Source organism: Maylandia zebra, linkage group LG7 (genome assembly GCF_041146795.1).
Source record: "Maylandia zebra isolate NMK-2024a linkage group LG7, Mzebra_GT3a, whole genome shotgun sequence".
Taxonomy (NCBI): domain Eukaryota; kingdom Metazoa; phylum Chordata; class Actinopteri; order Cichliformes; family Cichlidae; genus Maylandia; species Maylandia zebra.
This window is the reverse complement of record NC_135173.1, coordinates 50108422-50127823: the sequence shown is the minus strand read 5'-3', so window position 1 is coordinate 50127823 and position 19402 is coordinate 50108422. Positions and strand designations below refer to the sequence as shown.

Below are 19402 nucleotides of genomic sequence, written 5' to 3'. Positions count from 1 at the left end.
CGAGGGCATGGCACGGAGGCATAGCCATTTGCAGCTAGTCCATCTGGTGTGCGCACACACAAACACACACACACACGTCATCCCAAGCCCAGTTTTAAAAAGGGGCAATCCAACTCCAGGCAATCAGTTGGGGAAGACCTGTCATTATGGTCTAATTGGGGACTTCCTCGTTGCTTGAGAAACAGGATGCCATGGAGTCTCACATCACTACCATGAGGGGCGAAGGAAGAGGTTAATTTTTCCCACTAGATCTGAAAACGTTTTCTTTCTTTTTTTTTTTAATCCAAACCTAGATTGTCTATATCAACACCACCCTTGCCCTTTTCATCATCACCTTTGCTACTGCATCTTGGCATCTCCTTTTTCATCACCTGAATAATGCGAAGTCACTGGCAGGACTGTGCATCACAGTATCTGCCTGGATGCAGACTAAGCTCAGTCAAACTGAGTGGGAAGAGATATTCTTTAGCCGACTGGTCACAACTTCTACACATACAAGCAAGCAGAAACCGATGAGGTGCAATAAACTCAAGCTGATGATTAAATGCAAAAAACTGCAGTTCCTGGAGTGGCCACTTGAGGCTAGCTCCAAAAGGAAAAAAAAGCATGTTTCTACTTTTACAAATAACCAATCTGGTTTGTGGCGGGGGAATCTTTGGGGTTTTGGGGGGGGTTGACTCAGATGAATGAAATCAGTGGTTTGGTCAGATGAACTAAAACATGATATGAGCAAATAGCTTCCTGTTTAGGCGGTCCTTCCTGGAGCTAAACATCTCATGATAAACCTACATCCTGCTGGTGTAAACCTCAAACAGTCAATGACGGCCCTATCATTTAATTTCAAAATCGACTATATTTAATTTTAGGCTAAAAATTGAGTTTACAACTCCAAAGTGCCATTTAAAAAATAGCTTAAAAGAAACATCTAAAACGTTCTACATCGAAAGTATTTAAAAGTTTAATAAATAAACAGCAATTTGGGTAACTCGATACACTGATTATAGCATTCTAGCACCAGAGTTGGACATATGCATAAGACTGGAGAGCAACACCAAAAGATTTCAGGCTTTGAGGAAACCGACGCTGCTTGTGAAACTTTTTGATCATTGTTTGGGCTGCACTGACATGTTAGTTCTTAATCGCCTGCTGAGCAGCTGCAACGATTCACATCCATACCAGCCAAGAACTGGAGAAGACATGCCGCTTGCCTGCTTTCAAAACCAACAAACACGCTCGAGGTAAACTAAAAATAGACACAGCCAGCTCTTAAAGAGTGCTGACTGCACTTAAGGGTATTATCAAAAACCCCAGTGTCGCATTTCTGTGAAACGGAAGGCAAAAAGTGCATGGGAACAAATTATCCATTCATCCATTTCTTGCACAACTAAACTGGCTGACGTGTGTGAGATTTTAAGTCGTTCTGGTTATGAAGTGAAAGAAAAGCAGCATGTGTGATTTAGATCAGCAAGGTTGTCTGGGATTTTTAGGTCCAGGAAAGTCACCACCCTGTATCAGCACCACACGGATCTCTCCCTGTCTAGCCTATATTCTTAGTGTTAAATAGTACTTAAGCAACCACTGCAAATTAGATGTGTTAGACTGGCTTTTTCATTTGTTATGTCCATGACAGTGCTGGACCTCACCCTTTTGGCTACAAGAGGAACAAGCCAAGTCATATTAAACTAAATGTCACATGCCACCCACTATTTTTGGATTTGTTTACTATTCATTCTAATATCAGTTTCTCTAGGAACATTAGAACAAGTCTATAAATGTTACATAACGCTTTTGTAATTCAACAATTTTTCACCAAACATTTCAGAGGCAGAGTATGCTTCTACTAAACTTTTCCACACTCTTTACCTTGGAATTACTTGTCGTTGCTTCATTGCCAAAGCTCACATCCTGATTTCCACCTCCACCCGGGGTAAAATATATCTTCAAATGTGGCTGCCTTCTGGGATTTTCCCCACTAAAGTTTAAAGTACAACCATCAGGTCTGTTTCTTGCTTCTGTCTCCACATCTGTTTCATTCTCGTCTATAGTCTGACTGTCTGCACCACTTTTCTGATTATTATTTTCCACCAGCAGCCTCTGATGAGACGAGCTTCTATGTAATCGAATTCTAGGGTAGCGCACCCTATGGCAACCTCTTGAGCTGTTGGGTCCAGCATCTGTGCATTGTTCTTGTGATGGATCATCCGGTTGTCTGCCCTGCTTCTGATCCTGGCTCTGATTTTGCTGGAGCTGAAACACTAGCCTCTGCTTTGTGCCATTAACACCAGAGGACTGGTCCAGGCTTTGCTGCTGGACAGACCAGCCGGTACCGCCATAGGGAAGGATTCTGAAATGCTGGACATCAGAGCCGTCAGGAGAATTCCTCTGGATGTAGATGGCACCAACACTGATGCCAGGCTGGCGTCTGTTATACGTACAATGACTGCTGGAACCAATACTAAAGACCCTGCGCTTGGGAAGGTTTGGCTCCGCCAGAGAAGATTGCACACTTAAAGAATCAGGGCTGTAGTATGGAGGAGGGGACTGCCGCGGAAAGTTAGCTTGACTCTGTGGTTCGGTATAGGCAGGCGCAGGTCCTGGAGGAGTATAACAGGGTGGTGGGACATCATCAGCATGACCACTGGAATCTCCATTACTGGATCCATTGGAGCGCTGAAGGGAGATGTGCATGGATGAGCTCCTAGTAGGACGTGGCTCAGTGTAGGCGGCAAGCTGGGGTATGAACATGGAGGAGCTGCGTTTAAGCGAAGGCTCAGAGTGGAAACCAAAAGCCGCCGACGGGACGTGCTCCGTAGCAGAGTCCTGGGAAGGCCTCGATGCTGGACGTGGCTGCACGAGGTGTGCCGTGACCCTATCGTCGTCTCGCTGCTGCACCTCAAAGTCTCCTTCCAGTATGTCCGGGGCTGTGTTACTGTGTCCTGAGCCAAAGTACAAACGCAGACGCTGTGCCATTTTCACCCCACGTCCAAATCTCCCGTTGCCTCTCACTTTCTTACTGAGTGGCTGCTGGTTCTCTCCTCTGGCTCTTGCCTCAGTATCCTAACTGTTGCCCACTTCTCCTTTGGCTAGACAACTGATCCTCTTTTCTTCCATTCCCCCCTCCCCTCTCCCAGCCTCTTCCGCAACTTTCCTTCCCACACCAAGCTGAACTGAGAAAAGAAGTACTCACACCACAAAAGCAAAACAGCCACTGCAAAATAGCTGACAACTTTACACAACGCACTCAAAGGAGAGGGAGAGTGAGGGCTGATGGCTACGAGGAGGAGGGTGGGGGGGTGGGGTGGTGTTTTTTAAAAAAAAAAGAAAAAAAAAAAGGAGAAAAAAAAAAAGAAAAAAGGAGGAGGATCCCTGTATACCAGTCTCTTAGCACCATCAAGCACTAGCGACAGACGGCAGAAATAGCCTGAGCCAAGTGACAGCCAGCATTCCCGACATGATTGGATATGAGTGGCCGGCACTCCTGGTTTCCGAGGTGACAGTGGATTGCCTGGCAGTCACGTGACTACAAATGGCCCTGCCATCTCCTGTTACGACCCCATACTGCCCTCACGTAGCAAATGACCCCCCCCCAACGACCCCACCTACATCCTGCTTGCTTACTCCTATCCATCCTCCGCTCTATTAACATGAACTTTTTCTAACCCCGCCAATTCCCCTGCCTCCACATCTCATTAATGTCCTTTCATCTGGCTTCATGAGTTTTTAAACTATTTTCTTCATAATTTAAACATCATCTGGAATTTGATTTAATTTGCTAAAATTGATATCTCAGTAAGAGTAGCTCAGTTTCCCCAGAGTAGCACTCAAATATCAAAACACCACTCACCAAGAGTACACCTGTTAAATTAAATCGTAACTCATTCCTTTTTCAATATTGTGGCTTGTATTATTTAACAAAAGAAGTTCCCAACGTATTCATCTTAAATACAAGTCATTTCGTCTTTTGACTGTGGATTTCTTTGAATGTAAAAATAAGTTAATAGAAACTTAACTAGAGTGACAAATGGCTGAACTACTGCATGCTCACCTACAGAAACGTTCGTCTATCGTTGACTAAACACTCTTTTTGGATCAAACTGAACTAAATGGCGAGCAGCTTTGGATTTTTAGGGAGGGGTGAAAGTTCAGCAATGTGATCAAAATGGGAAAGCTGGATAAAATTAGAGCATTATTACGAAAAAAGAGTGCAGCAATGTTGGCAATGCCAGTCAGCTGTTTATTTGCTCCCACTCAACTCCTTCGGCATTGAACGGTTCCAATCATTCAGTGCTGCCTGCAATCAGCCTGTTCTGGAAAAGACATGCTGTGAACTGAAGGAGCAGAAAGAAATGGAAGGGAAAAGGAAAGCATCAATAACTTCTAGATTCTAGATTCACAGCAAGGTTACTTGTTAATTGATCACCAATTGCCATTTGGTGCCAATCATGTCAAAAATTCAACACCAAGTCTGGAGCATATAATTTATCCTGTAATGTCTTGCAGCTTGGAAACAGAAAAAAAGAAGCATAAGGAAGTTGGTGCTAAAAATGGATCAAGAAAAAAAAAGTGAGATTGAGAGTAAAGAGCAGAGTATCTGACAGATCACAGAACAGCATGGTCCTCACTCGGAAAAGGCATGTCTACTTGAAACAGAATAAACATGCAATGCCTGCCATACACAGCCAAACATTTGACGCTGCTTTTATAGGTCATTCCTTTTGCATCCAAAAGCAGTCCGAGACACAACTTGGCTGTGATCCTAGCCTGTAATGCTGAATGAAATCATGCACAAATTCTAATGCCTAACTCCAAGTTACAACACAGAAAAAGACGCTTTGTTTGCAACATACTGTACATTAATGTAAAAAAGCTCCTACAATTTGATTCACCACAGAATCATCATGTGAAAAAGTGGGAGTTCGACTACTTTGCCCTGAAGCCAGAGTTAGTGGGGGAGTCATCCGCCTCCGTGCACAGAACTGACAAAGCCCCTATCACAACTTGCCATTTCAGAGCTACACGCTTGAAAAGTAACTGCCTTGTTTTAACCGCTTGGACTGGTTCAACCTATGGCTTAGACCACAGTGCGTCACCTTATCTTTTTCAAAAAACAAGTTGCAACCAGCAGCCTGTAGTATTTCAAACGAATGAAAAAAAGAAATAAATATCAAAGGTCTGCATTGTGGACAAGAGGGCATCAAGAAACAATACTGACTGGACAAAGAAGCCAAAAGAAAGACACTGTAATACAGGAAGACTCACGGCTTGGCAGCCAGTTACACTTAGTGATGACACACTGCCTGCAGTGTTAGGCACAGTCAATAAATGTGTGTCTGTGTGAGAAATGTTATGGGGAATGTTCTGTATAAAAGAAACAAAATGCCAATGTGTGGTCCAATGGCAGCGAGCCCAGCTTGCCAAATGACATAACATGCCTGCTTCAAACTGCACTGTGCTGTAGGTCTATTCAGCCGCTTCTTCAAATTCAACCATCAGTGTCATACATAGTTCTCTTATATTTGTACTATGCTCCAGTACAAAACGAAATGCTGACCAGTGGTGGGGGAGCTGCCTTGGCATGCACCAAGAGAAAGACAAAAAGCACCTCTTCGGACATATAAGGAGAGGACCGTGCTTGAGGCTGCCTGTGCTGTGCTCTCGTCTCATCCTCTTATACAGAAAGTGTTCACTGTACTGAAGGAAAATTAGAGCTGCACTTTTTAGAAGGGACGGAGTGCAAATGAGCAAGTTAGACATGTGTTACATGCTTAGATCAATGAAATAGTCATGTCTTTATATGGTTCACCTAGAAATAAAACTAGAGATCGTGTTGTTACAAAAAGACACTCCCCAAACAAATCCCAAATGTTTTAACCTCCCACGATGGTCCTCAGCAACAGCCCTGAATCTGAGAGGCCCCGACAGAATGTGCCTTATCCAGCCAAGATCACCAAAACTATGTTGGGCTGCATCCGCTGTTTGTTTTATACAACATCAAACCCAGGACCCAGAGTTACTGAGAAGACATAGGAAACAAATAACACTGCTAGCAGAGCCTTTTGCTTATTCTACAGAACAATGACTCCACAGTGTCAGCAACCACTTCTCTTATGCACGCCTTCTCTGAAGATACTCCAACCAAGGTGACGTTTAGAGCCAAGAGTGAATTAGTAAATTGATTACAAGACCTATTTGTGATGGTTTTACTCACTGCAAGAATTGACAATGTGCAGACATTTAATTTAGTTGTCAAGGCAACTGAGGGCCTAAAAGGGGTTTTAATTTCACAAGTCAAGGAAACCAGTGTTCTCGTCTGTGGGGGAAATCTGAGAAATTTGACATAAGAGGAATGTAGGAGCTGTTAGTGGATTACAGTCTGAAAGCAGAGTACCGAAACTAGCAGTCAAACAAACTGTACGCTGTTTATAATCTACAAAGCCTAAAGCTGAAATCATGTCATGTTAAACTGGGAAAATGGTTCACATCTCGAAAACTGTTAACACACGAGGGAGGGCAGACAAAGTCAATAAAACGTCTTCTAAGTTATTGAAAATCTCTGCGGTATAACGAAAGCAGAACTGGTTGAGACAAATTTAGCAATATCAGTTTTACAGTCATTATGTTTTATTGGCGTAACTGAGACTAGAGAACAAAATAAAGTGCTACTGGAAAGCAAATTATCACCATAGGACATTAAATGAAAGACAATATATTGTGCAAATATTTCCAAGGAGAACAGATTGCACGAAGCAGATTAAACGACACGAGACAACTAAATAAATCTACAAAAGTGGAAATCTTACCAATCTGTTTTCATCGAACACCTCAAAGAGTAGCCTATGATTCTGTGGACACACCTGTGGGAGCAACAAAATAAGGAAGATGTTAGAGACGTTGCTTGCTGTTTATGTCAAAGTGTATGTGCATTTGCGGGTAACTGGCTGCTTGCTTTTTGTTTTGTAATCATTTAAAACTGTGCAGAGTCTTAGAAGGCAGTCAGCTGTCTAATTATCGAAACAGAAGCCTAAGCTGTACTCATTTTACTATAATACACAAAATCTGTTTCCTTGCAAACAATTCCTACACTATCAGGAGTTGAGCAATCAAAGTTGACACAAAGGTACAGCTTATACTCTTAAAAGGCTGTTATCCATATTGCACATTATGACATCATTATGCAACTTAACTACCTAACAACAGGAAATGACCAATTTGTATCATTTATTCACCCATGAAATCTTATAAACTATTCTATCGTTTTAATTTCACAAAATGTTATTGATTTAAAAAAACTTGAATTATAGATGCCTATCAACACCACCTAACAAACTGAACTGAACTAAACACCCTCAGTCTAGAGTTATCATGTCACTATACTTATAACGTCCTGTTTGATTACAGGGGTTGAAGACGTGGGTTTCATCGCCATGTTAAACTGCAACCAAAGATTCACAGCTATACAACTCCTGCTCCAAAGTAGAGCAATAACAGACCGTCAAAGCAAAAATAAATAAAAATAATAATCATCATTCACGAAAGCATTTCAAAATCTGAACTCACTCTAAAGTAGAATTCTTCGTTCCATTTTGGGTTGAGGGTCTGAAACACAGTGTACAGAAGCCACAATGAATAACTGCATTAAAACACAATAAACAGCATCATTAGTTTACACAGAAAAGAGAACAGACGTATGAAAAGCATCCCACTCAGAGTGAGAGAAGAGAGGCCACGTGCAAAATTTGGCTCTATCTGGCATGCCAATGATCCTCTCTTATATTGTTAGAGGAGGTTTGTAGCAAACTTGCTCCTGTGATAAGAATAAGCCTTCAGATTAACAGGCGTGAGGATTTTCACCCACTTTCTGGATGCATCAGCTCAGCAGTTACACCCCCCTCCAATCCACTCTCCTTCTGCCTCACACATTTGATGTTTTTATTAGACTGGGAACTAAGTGACAGTTCTCATTAAAATTCCTTTGGTGACTCAAATGACTTAAACACTCAAATGTCAATGAAACCTGAATTTCACAAGTTACACTGAATAATAAACATTAAATGTTTTACAGCAGCGATAAAATAACATCTGTACTAAAACTACTGAGATACCACAATTACAAATTAACTCGCTGTACTTGGATGAACAATATTAATGAAATCTGCAGCTCACAAGGCAAAAACAAAAACAAAAACATCCAGAACAGCCTAACCTCAGCTCTTCTGTGCTCAGGGCATCATCTAGATACTGATGTTTGCCTCAGATTGGCTTTTTATTTCTTTGTCATATCCCATTTTTTTCATGTCATCTTGCCACAAGCCAAACTCTTAGCTTCAACAACAAAGATGCCATCAAAGGTGTCCCACTTAAAGACACATGAAGCCCACAGAAGAGCGAAGCACCACTGCTTCTTTTTCTGCTCCACATAGCAGTACTATTGTCAGCTATTTATATCCTATAAAGAAAACCATGGCCACTGGCAGCATATGTTTGGCTGCATGTAGGCCTGAGCTGCTTGACTCCAACACAGGCTTTCGTTGGCAGCTTCTTATAACCAACTTTACTACCAGGAAGTAAGAAACTGAGTCAAGCTATGCTTTAAAGTTTAACCCCTGCACATTATAAAGTACAGCCTCAGAAAAGAATAAAATGGAGTGCAGCAGAACCCAATACATTTCAGATCAAATTTAAACCATGCAGCTCAGAAAATTCAAAAATCCTGGAAATCAATATGCACTTCCACTCAAATTACAGCTTCCTTTGAATTGGAAACGTCTCCTGTCCTGGGTTTACAATAATGGCAAGTAATAGCTCCCCCTGCTGTGAAGAGATTTCCTCCTCAAAAAGAGGCCACGGGGGAAGAGCTCGACCAGTGTCTCCCTGTCCTGAACAGATAAAGGAAGCACCACCTTTTTGTGCCTTTCTGGAGCTTTGCCTTGATTGGTAGGTGTGGGGGTAGGGAGTGTGTGTTGGTATTAAGATGATCTGTGATCCCACACCTGTGACTTTAAAAGGGACTCAATAAGTGCACATTTAAGTGGCTGAAAAGGCCCATCTAAAGTGCAGGTGTGGAAGTAGATTAGTTTGGCAGGAGTGGCCAAGCTAGCCAAGCAATACAAGTAGGTTCATTAGAGGTCATTGGGCTTTCAAGGCTCAGGTGGTCGAGCGAGCTCTCCACTAATATAGGGGCTGGCCATTCGATCCCTCCATGTGCCAAAGCACCATCAGGCAGTACAATGAACTCCAGATTACTTCTTGCATAGCAGTCTGCTGCCATTGGTGACTGAGTGTGTGTGACTAAGGAATAAAGCTACGGCTCTGTTCTCACCTGGAATTAACATGCATCTTGGGTGATCCAATCACAAGGAGAAACCTCCAAGTACAGGTGTAGGAATGCACACGCAGATTTAACTGCTCACACCATATTCAGATATGCCGTGGGCTACACAATGCCATTCGCTTGTTTTAGCAGTGTGTACATAAATTTATCTGGAGCCACATTTAAAGAACGCCTACACAATCAGTGTTCTTCCTACCAGTGGAGAAACACAACGTCCTCCTGCACTAGTACTGGCTAACAGACTTATTCCCAACAACTCTGTTTACAACTGTAAATGTACACGATAAGAAATCTCACCAGCACATTAGTGTGATAGCATGAAATATCTCCAAACTACTGCCCATTTCCCATTAGCTTCTGCCATTTATAATAGTTCTCCCATTAGCAACAGGTGCCCTGCTGGTGAGACCGGCTGTAAAATGAACATAGAGCAGCACACTGTTTTGAGTCAAGATTAATTAGACTTTAATTTGAGACCCTGAATAATTAAGCAGGTTTGCAAAACTTCTGTAGGCTCCATGTTTATTTGCAGAGTAGCTGTCCACTTGTGACTGCGTCATCCAAGACATAAACAGGACCTCTAAGACAACAAACATCAGACTAAACATGCTACAGTTCAATGCTTCAAAGTCACTGTTTACTTATGGACTTACCTTTTTAATCGTTTTTGTTTGGACTAGGGCAAGCTCTCTAGTTTCATCAGCAACATAGAGGGAAAGCTTGACATAAGGATCACTGCAAAACCAAAGCAGAAAAAAAAAAGTCGGAAGCATATCCAAATTCAAACCATCTGCTCCCAGCAATACATATTTACCAAAAACAGCACACATCTATAATAAATAGGATACATACATTTCATATTACATTTAATTTCCATATCAAAACAATGATTTCCAAAGTGATAAAAGACCAAAGCAAATTACATATTAGCATATACAAACAAATTAAGTTTTTTTTCTCAATGCAATCAGTTATAGTTCCAGTGTAGACAGTTCACACTTAGAAGAAAAAGAAAATTGCAATTGGTGCGCCTTAGTTAGACACTCCTTCCATTTGAGTATCCTGAGAAATAAAAATCCTGTCTTATTGGTAAAGACTGCTAAAAATAGAAACAGCTAAACGTTTTGAGGAGAGAAGTACAAACAATAAGCAGACCATGTGTGACTGTGCTATTTAAAACTCCCCACGTGGCTTATTTGAAGGTGCTGACAGGGTAGAAATCTCCAGTGAGCTCTGGTCTGAGCGGCGATCTACTGTTCACTGCGAAGACCAATTAACCTGATGTTAGTCACAGCAGGCAACACCTGGTACCGTGTCACACTTTGCAAAACCCTTCCCTGGGAGAACTGACTATTTAAAAGGTCTGTGTACATGTGGAGGGGGTGACTTTGCAAAGTTACATAGTCCTACATGAAACTTTCACGTTAAAATTACAACGCAATTAACACAGACGATGCTTTTATTTGTGCATTTGTATATCTAAATAGGATATCTTAAAGCATCCTCTGTGTTAACAACTTTTTATTGATCAAGTTAATCAACTAGGTTTACTGAAAGCTAGAGTTTGGAGGTTAAAAAAAAGAAAAAGAAAAACAAAGAGTAAAGCAAGAAAGAAGCTAAGCAACAGCAGGGTTTCTGCACAGACTTTGTTTTTCCTTTGCTCAACCTAATGTAATAAGATATTTGTGCTGCAGAGACAGTTTGGTGTGAATTACACTTTTCTGGATTTGCAGGTTCAAATTAGTTTCTCTAGTAGTGTTAGAAGAGAGATGACTATATTGACATTAGAGATTTATTCAGTGAAAGCAAATGTAATACACTTTAATTGGTACCTCACAGTCCACAATTTATAAAAGCAACTGTAACTTATTAACAGATGCATATTACCTGCATTACAAATGAGTGGTGACTTGCCAACTTGATATCTCATCAATATGTAACCTGGATTCCAATCAAGAGAGCCAAGTCCAGACTTTAAATCATTAAAATATATTCACACACCTTAGCTGTTACCCAACATGATGAAAAGAACTGAAATTAAGTGGTATCAACACAGCTAATATACGTGTTAGCCACCACCAGACACTGTTATCTGTGGTATATAAAGATGATGTGGAAGATAATGTTAGTAGGGCAATTTAGGCAACTCAATAACTGCCTACTACTACTACAATAACCCTTCCCCTGCTACTTACTCTTCAAACCACTGCAGTCAAGAACGCGACTGCTTCGGCTTCAGGTGTCTTTGGTCAAATTAGCAGTATGCTGAGTTGACACAGGTGAATGGTGCGATTGCCGTTTTGTGTCGAGATGATGATTTGGGGTTTCTGGCACGACCCACATGGCACATTTCAGCACCCTTCACAGAATTTACTGCCACAGCATCCTGTAATAACCTCTTGTGGTCTCAGGAGCTACAATTGTGGCTGCTTAGCAAGAACTGCTTAGTATAAGGTTAAATACAGGATTTTAAACACTTTTTAAATATCAAAATATTAGAGAATGGGTTTTAAATCTATTCAGACATAATCAGTAACCATAGCATTAGGACTGACCTAATCAGCAATTCAATTTCGCAGCTACAGTGCAGTCTTACTTTCATTTGAAGGAAGCAGTTGAGATAAAACAAAAGAATAAGAACGAAATTAGACGGGCAGACAGACGGATATTGAAGGAGTTGCAAACATACCCTAGGCAAAACAGGTGCTGCTAGTTAACCTCTTCAGGAACCCCACAGCTTCTAATTGTGTGTTTGTGTGGTTCTATGATATGTTGCGATTAAACAAAAACAATGAGACCACTGTATCCCAGCTGCACGGAGACTTCTTGTCTCCTTCCTTCTATGAGCAAAAATCCTTCTAAGGGTGGGAGAAAGGCTACTTGTGGTCAACACAAGATTAAAGATACCAAAAGCAGCCGGAATCAAAGCATAGCCCCGTACACTTGTTCTTTGAAGTTACTTCCTTGAGTTTCTCTCATCGCCGCACAAAAACGGTGAAAACAAAACCTCAGAGTGTTTCATTTAATCTGAAACAACAGAATGTAACACACGAGCCACAAAGGAGCACCGACAGGAACACATTTGGAGCAAAAAGAAGAAAAGAACAGGCTGGAACTGTTTGAGCATCTTATGAGGTGACAGACTGCCAAGTCAGCACTGTCTCCTGTGGTAGCTAGCCACACATCAAGACCTCATTCAGTGCACTGCATTACAGTTCAGCTTTCTCCTGAGCCAGGCTGAGCTGTCCTGCCAGCAGGGCATCAGGATGCTAACACATGCACTCTGGCATGCGAGTAGCACTCACACAGTGCTACACATGCCAAGCTCTTCCTCAAACAATGTCTGCATTCTTACAGTTCAGATACATTACTGTGATCAACAGTAGGCACAGAGCTCAAATTCAGAAGAGGCTTCCAGTGCTCCTGTGGTGATTTCAGACAGATATACAGTTTAATATAGTTAAATATTTCTTTACAGCCTCATGCAACATGTTACTTTAAAGAATGATGATAAGCAATCTTCAGTGAGTCTGTCCTGTGAAGTCTTGCTACATGTTTTGCATTGCAATCACATTTGCAAACCTACTCAGGCATTCAATAACATGTAGCTAAAAGACCTATAACAGCAAAAAGCTGTCACATGTTAAGATTTAGATCTCTTCAGCTGAAGTGCTGTGCCATTTAAGTGACTTACTGGTCATTGCTATTTCTAATGGAAGTTTGCGCTTCAGCATAATAAATATTCCATGTTTAGTTTGACACTAGAAAGCTAGTTTCAAATTAAGAAGAAAGTCTCTGATTGGCACATGGAAAAATACAACAACAGCCAGCAGGATGGCAGAGGTGGTGTTGATAGAAGTGACAGCGAGTCATTCAGCATATTATTAGAGCAAAAGCAAAGCTGTGGGTAATTAAAATTCAAGGAGCAGAAGTTACACTGCTTAACAAAAATAAAATTACAATAACTAAAGTTATTATGTAACATCATGTAAAAACTGTATTAACAGTCTGTTGCACTTCACAGACTCACACATGGGAGGGAGATATTGATGGACATAACGCTTCAGAGATCATCAAAAGTTTAACCACACTGTGTTCCCACATGTGGGAAGGTATGTGGCATGTATAAGAATTAGTCAAGCTCTTTTATCTGGAAGAAGGGTAACAGAGGTGGGTTATGAGTAGGATAGGAGAGGCAGGATGGAAATCATTGATTAACACTTGAGGTGCAAGGTCTGTAACTAGAAGGAATGTAGGAACTGTGCATAACACTGTGCTGCTCAAGGTTAAAAACGACTGGCTAGAAGGAGAACCCCAAAGAGTTGGGATGCTAAACACAATACTACAACTAAGGTCTGTCTAGTTTTCCTTAAGCATGGATTTCTTCATGTAATGATCCATGGCGAATCATTATTAGTGAGTGAAGTAGCTGACATGTTTGGCATGACCCATCTAAACTGTGATGATGTGTATGCAATGTTGAAGGCCTCAAAAGACCTAGTTTTGTGAAGGAAGAGAACATGTAGAGCACCAGAAAGAAAGAAGCCCAAGTCCACTCACCAGACCTTCACAATGACAGCAGGAAAGCAACCTAACACTTCTATTATTAACACAAAAACAGTATCTTCTGATGTTTTCTCAGAAATTCCATGATACGCACCTGGCTCCAAGGATGTCTTTCTTCGCCAGATCAATTCCTGCAATGACCTTAACCCGTAACACTCGTGTTTCATGCTGCAGACAGAGGGAAAGAGATGATGGGTCAAAACATTTAATCAGCTAAGTTAAGTCATCTAAGATATTTCAAGCAGCCAGCTGCAATGAGCTGCCTTTTAAATCAATAAAGCTCACCTATAAATAAATGGCCGTTTGTAACTTGGCACCAAAACTCAAACGCAGTATCCAAAAATATGTAGACACTTAATATGCTAAACCACCTCATGCCAGGCTGTGACTACACTTTTCTCCAAGTCACTGCAGCGGCAATTAATTTACTGGGGAAGTCTCTGACATAGTTAATGATGTTAGCATAACACCAGATGACAAAGTGAGAAGAAAAGGGGAGTGGGGTGCCTTACTGAATGTTTACCTCATGATCACAGTAAATGCTTTGTTTCATGGTATAATCATCAATGAATACTATCCCCATCTGTTTAGTGTGTGTGAGGGAAGTTTTTACAGACAAGCCTCATGTCAGCAGGGTACCCCAGAGCTATCATGATTACTAAAAAAAATTATAATAAATACAATGTTAACATAAGAAGGCACCTAAATTCTACGCCAACATTTCAAACCCGATGTTAAAAATATTTTCTAGCCAATAAAGATCCTTCCCCCAGATATAATGATTTTGGTGGTGCTGTTGGTATTTGTTTCCTCTTTGCTGTCGCTGAAACATTTAAGTCACATAACATACTAAAAACTTGAAGTGACAGAACAAATTACCAGTGGCTAATATAACCAATATTGATAATCGGGAGCTAAATCGGCCAATCCCTACATAGATGTTAGAGAAACTAACGTCACAGGGTTCAAAGTGCATCTACGTAACACAGATTCAGTGAATTGCTGAAGCTGAACCCTCTTACATCCTTCCTGGTCAGACTGACAGATGAGTCAAATGCAGCCAGAGTGCAAATTCAACAATCAAGAGTCACACCCCTATTTCCCCTTTGAGAAACCATTAAAGATATATTTTTAGCTGTCCACCAGGATTATCCAAAAAAAAAAAAAATTCCACACTGCTCCGATCTCACATATAACAGCTCCCCTATTTAAAAAAAATGTTTGGAGATATACATAGATGCCCAATGTTTGACTCGTGACTATGATGCTGCAGTATTAAAAACAAAAACAAAAAACAATAACGCTTGAATTATTTCATAATTAATGGCTACATGCTTTATGTAAATCTGAATGCCATGGCAACTCAGTCGTCTACATCCAAGATCACCTCACTTATCAGGCAGCCACGATTACAAACAAGAGGTAGTTTTTAAATCTGACACAGCGGTCGAGCTTGTACCGGGATCGAGCCATCGCACCCGAGAAATCGGTCGGTTTCCCTTCTGCACATCTGGGATTCAACAGAGCATTGCGAGGTAGCGGTTAAGCTCCAAGTCGCCCATAAATTGAATTAAACCGAGGATGGAACGAACCAACAGAGGCTGCTGACTAACTTGGACTGCTTGGGTTCACGACTGTAGGCACAGTGGTGAAAGTGCTACTGAAAATGAGCTGAGAAAACTAGTGGACACGAAGACAGGGAGGAACTGACAGCTGCCGAACATTACACTGGAATGTTATCCAGGGTAAGGGGTTGTTAGCTTGCCTATCGGGCTAACGCTGGCCATCTCTGGCTGCACCCCTCTTGAAGAGACTCCTGGTTGTAGTATACTTTTTATGGGCTCGGTTGAGTTTAAAGCTTACCTCATCTTCTGAAAGTCCATATATCGGTTCGTAATTCGCAGCCATATAGCCTGCGGTCCACGCTATATACACACAAAAACAAGCCGCTTTGCAAAGCTAGCTAGCTAGCCTTGAACAATAAAGTCCCACTCTCCTCTCTGTGCCGAGCTGTGAAGGTAAAGTCCACTGTGAAAGCAAGTCCTCGGCACGCCGCGGGTGGTTGGTTCTCAACCGGATAACGTAATCCTTTCCCGCGTGGTCCGTCCAGGACCCAACTTGGAAATGAAAAAAATAAAAAAAAATTACAGTGTAGCGAAATGTTTCGACTGAGGCAAACCGCTTTTGTCAACTCCGAGCTTATCCCTCCCGAAATGTTGTGACACTTGACTTCCTCCTAAGAGCTCAGCCAATCGTGTGCCAAGAACACGTGATTGCTGTCAAACTCAGCCAATAAAGTGCGCCTTGAATTCCCTAACGCGCCTGGCTGGCCAATTAAATAAGAAGAGGACGTCGAAATTAAGTGGGTCGTTTAATTTTTTTCTCGCTCTTTTTGTGTTATGTAGAACTATGTCTCACTGTTGAAATAGCCAGAATGTGTAAGATAGTTTTCACATATAATATCACCATCTCCACCTAACTGACGTCACGGAGAACCCGAAGGGGATCGTGACGTGGGCGGGGCTTGTAACAGGCAGCCAATCACGTGCTGCAGTCACAGCAAGCAGCAGGTCTGGTCCGCTGCAGGTACTGATCTGGATCACGAAATTAATTGAGTCCAGGATGGGCGAAAACTGAGAGTCACTTTTGGAAATCGAGTTAACTCAGCTCATAGATGAGTCAGGTATTGTATATTCATTGTATACCGTAAAATTACAACTATAACTTTTATTGCATGTGCGATCACGTATGTTGGTGGAGTCTAAAAAATCCATGGATTGTGACGACCTTGACATGTCGCTAATTAAAGAAGTTCTTTATAGTGTCCTTCAACCGTTAACATATATTTGCAACAAATCATTTCAAACTGGAATTTTTCCAGATAAAATGAAAATTGCCAAAGTGATCCCATTATATAAAACTGGTGATAAACAGATTGTGTCAAATTATAGACCGGTATCTTTACTGCCTCAATTTTCGAAGATTCTTGAAAAACTATTTGCAAACAAACTAGATTCTTTAATTGATAAAAATGATTTATTGAATGATCATCAGTATGGGTTCAGAAGAAATCGTTCAACATCTCTAGCTGTGATGGAATCTATTGAAAATATTGCAACGGCTGTGGATGAAAAACAGTTTGGAATAGGTTGATATACATGATAGAGCATTCTTTACTTTTACAGAAGTGTGAAAGGTATGGTTTAAGAGGTGATGTACAATTTTGGTTAAATAGTTACTTGAATAATAGGTTCCAATATGTGAGTATTAATAACATGAAATCTAAACTTAGAAAAGTAACTTGTGGAGTCCCGCAAGGATCTGTTTTGGGACCTAAGTTATTGTTACTTTATATAAATGATATTTGTACAGCCAGTGATACTTTAAAATATGTGATGTTTGCTGATGATACAAATTTATTTTGCTCTGGAAAGGACATAAAGAAATTACTGAAAACAGTGGAAACAGAACTCATGAAGTTAAATAGATGGTTTGTATTTAATAAACTATCATTGAATGAAAGTAAAACAAAATTTCTGTTATTTGGAGGTAGTAAAAGTAATATTAAAGTAAAATTGAATTTAAATAATGTTGAAATTGAAAGAGTATATGAGACAAAATGTTTAGGAGTAATTATTGATGATAAACCTTGTTGGAAGCCCCACAAAGAACATGTGAAATGGAAATTATCCAAGCCTGTTTCTATTCTTTATAAAACAAGAGACTCTTTGAATAAGAACTGCCTTTATTTATTGTATACTTGCCTTTGTTTGCCTTATATGACTTATTGTGCGGAAATTTGGGGGAACACATACAAAACATATTAGGATTCAATTTTTAAATTGTAAAAAAGAGCCATGAGAATAATAAATAAAGTTGGATATAGGGAGTCCACCAACCAGTTTTTTGTAGGATCATCTATGTTAAAATTCATAGACATTATATATTCTAAAACTTTAGAAATGACATATCGAGTGATGAAAAAGAATGTTCCAATTCGTATTTTAAGTATGTTTCAACTAAGAGATGGAAAATATGATAGAGAGGGTCTTATGTGTTTGAAATACCTAAAGGAGAACCAATGTTAAGTATAGATTTGTGTCAGTTTTGGGAGTGAAATTATGGAATGGACTTAATGATGAACTGAAGACATTTTTCAGGAAGAATTTAAAAATTTGTATCATACAAGGTTATAGAAATTTGGCTTGATGAATAATTTTGTGTTGATTTAATTTCTTGATTTATCATTGATTTCTTTTCAAATTGTTACATAACTTATTTATCAATGTTATTTATTTTCTTGGTTAAGGATTTGATTATTCCTATGGGGGTAAAGGACAGGATAATTATAAGCCACAAGGCTTCAGCCTATTCCTTTTTCGGTTACTGTTTGATTGAGTACTTTTATGTAAAATGTAAAATGTTAATCTGTTGTTGTTGACCGAATAAACTTAAACTTAAACTTAAAATTACGATTATTCTATTATGTGAACTGCTGTGGAAAAAAAAAATCTGTTCTGGTAACACTCCGACACATTAGAGGCTTGTTCAAGTAAATGATTTGCAATGACAGAAAGAAATGACAACATTTCCTTTCGTTTCTTTAGTCTTTAGGAATAGTTCTCCAGGCTTCATGAAGAGCATTCAAAGCTCTTCTTCTTTAAATTTGCCTGCCTTTTTGTTCTGTTTCCTGTCAAGTAATATTGATGTCCAGGCTCTGGGGAGGCCCATCATTGACTGATAGTGTTCCACTTTGTGTTTTTCTATGCTTTAACCACACTGGCATTGAGTTTTGGGATCACTGACACTGAAAAATAAAGCTGGTGATAATCAGACACTTTCCAAATGATATTTCATTGCAGATCGAATCCTAATGGTGCATTTCTGCATTCACAATTCCACCAATTTTGACAAGATCTCCAACACCACTGGCTAAAATGCAGTTCCTATCATGACAGACCCTCCACCCTGTTTTACGGTTAGCTGTAGACACTCATTGTTGTACGTCTCTCCTGACCTCCTCCATACATATTAACAATAATTTGAGGCAATATTTCAAAGGTGGATTTATAACTTATAACTATTATGTCTAGGGTTGGCTGAAGACTCAAGACTTTAAAGGAGAGTTAGCACTTTAGAGGGTTAGACATGCCAAACCCTGCAGCTGGCATAGTAACAGATACCTGAACCATTAATAATAGATTGATTACACCATGTAAACCCGTTATTAAAGAAGCCTTATCATAACTTGCACACTATGCACTGACTAATGTGTGCAATGAATACAGGAAATGAATCTGATGATCTGATGAGGTATGTTTGTCTTTCATTGATCTTCCATTCATAGCGCGCCAACATTTGAAGACTGCAAATGATTTTTTGTGTGTCTGTGTGTGTGTGTTTGTTTCACTTTTCAGGAGCAACACCGGTCCTCTTCTACAGTCTAGACGCTTTCTTCCCTAATTAAAAGCTACCAGAGCATACAGACAGGCCTGCGACAAACAC

At 40.3% G+C, this 19402-nt stretch overlaps 1 protein-coding gene across 7 annotated transcripts in view; it reads right to left on the bottom strand.

Moving 5' to 3' along the window:
* nedd4l (NEDD4 like E3 ubiquitin protein ligase) overlaps positions 1–16120 on the bottom strand; it is a 42532-nt gene extending 26412 nt beyond the window's left edge. For 3 of the 7 annotated variants that reach the window (XM_024803027.2, XM_024803028.2, XM_024803029.2), the window contains exons 1-5: positions 15761–16120; positions 13992–14065; positions 9985–10066; positions 7558–7596; positions 6801–6854 (exon numbers count right to left, since the gene is read on the bottom strand). In XM_024803027.2, the coding sequence (XP_024658795.2) occupies positions 6801–6854; positions 7558–7596; positions 9985–10066; positions 13992–14065; positions 15761–15805 (294 nt within the window). In that variant the 5' untranslated portion in view covers positions 15806–16120. Of the gene's footprint in view, positions 1–1863; positions 3118–6800; positions 6855–7557; positions 7597–9984; positions 10067–13991; positions 14066–15760 lie in introns of those variants that run through there. The other 4 variants (XM_024803024.2, XM_024803025.2, XM_076886585.1 and 1 more) reach the window with 3 other exon arrangements.
* Between the last annotated feature and the right edge of the window lie 3282 nt (positions 16121–19402).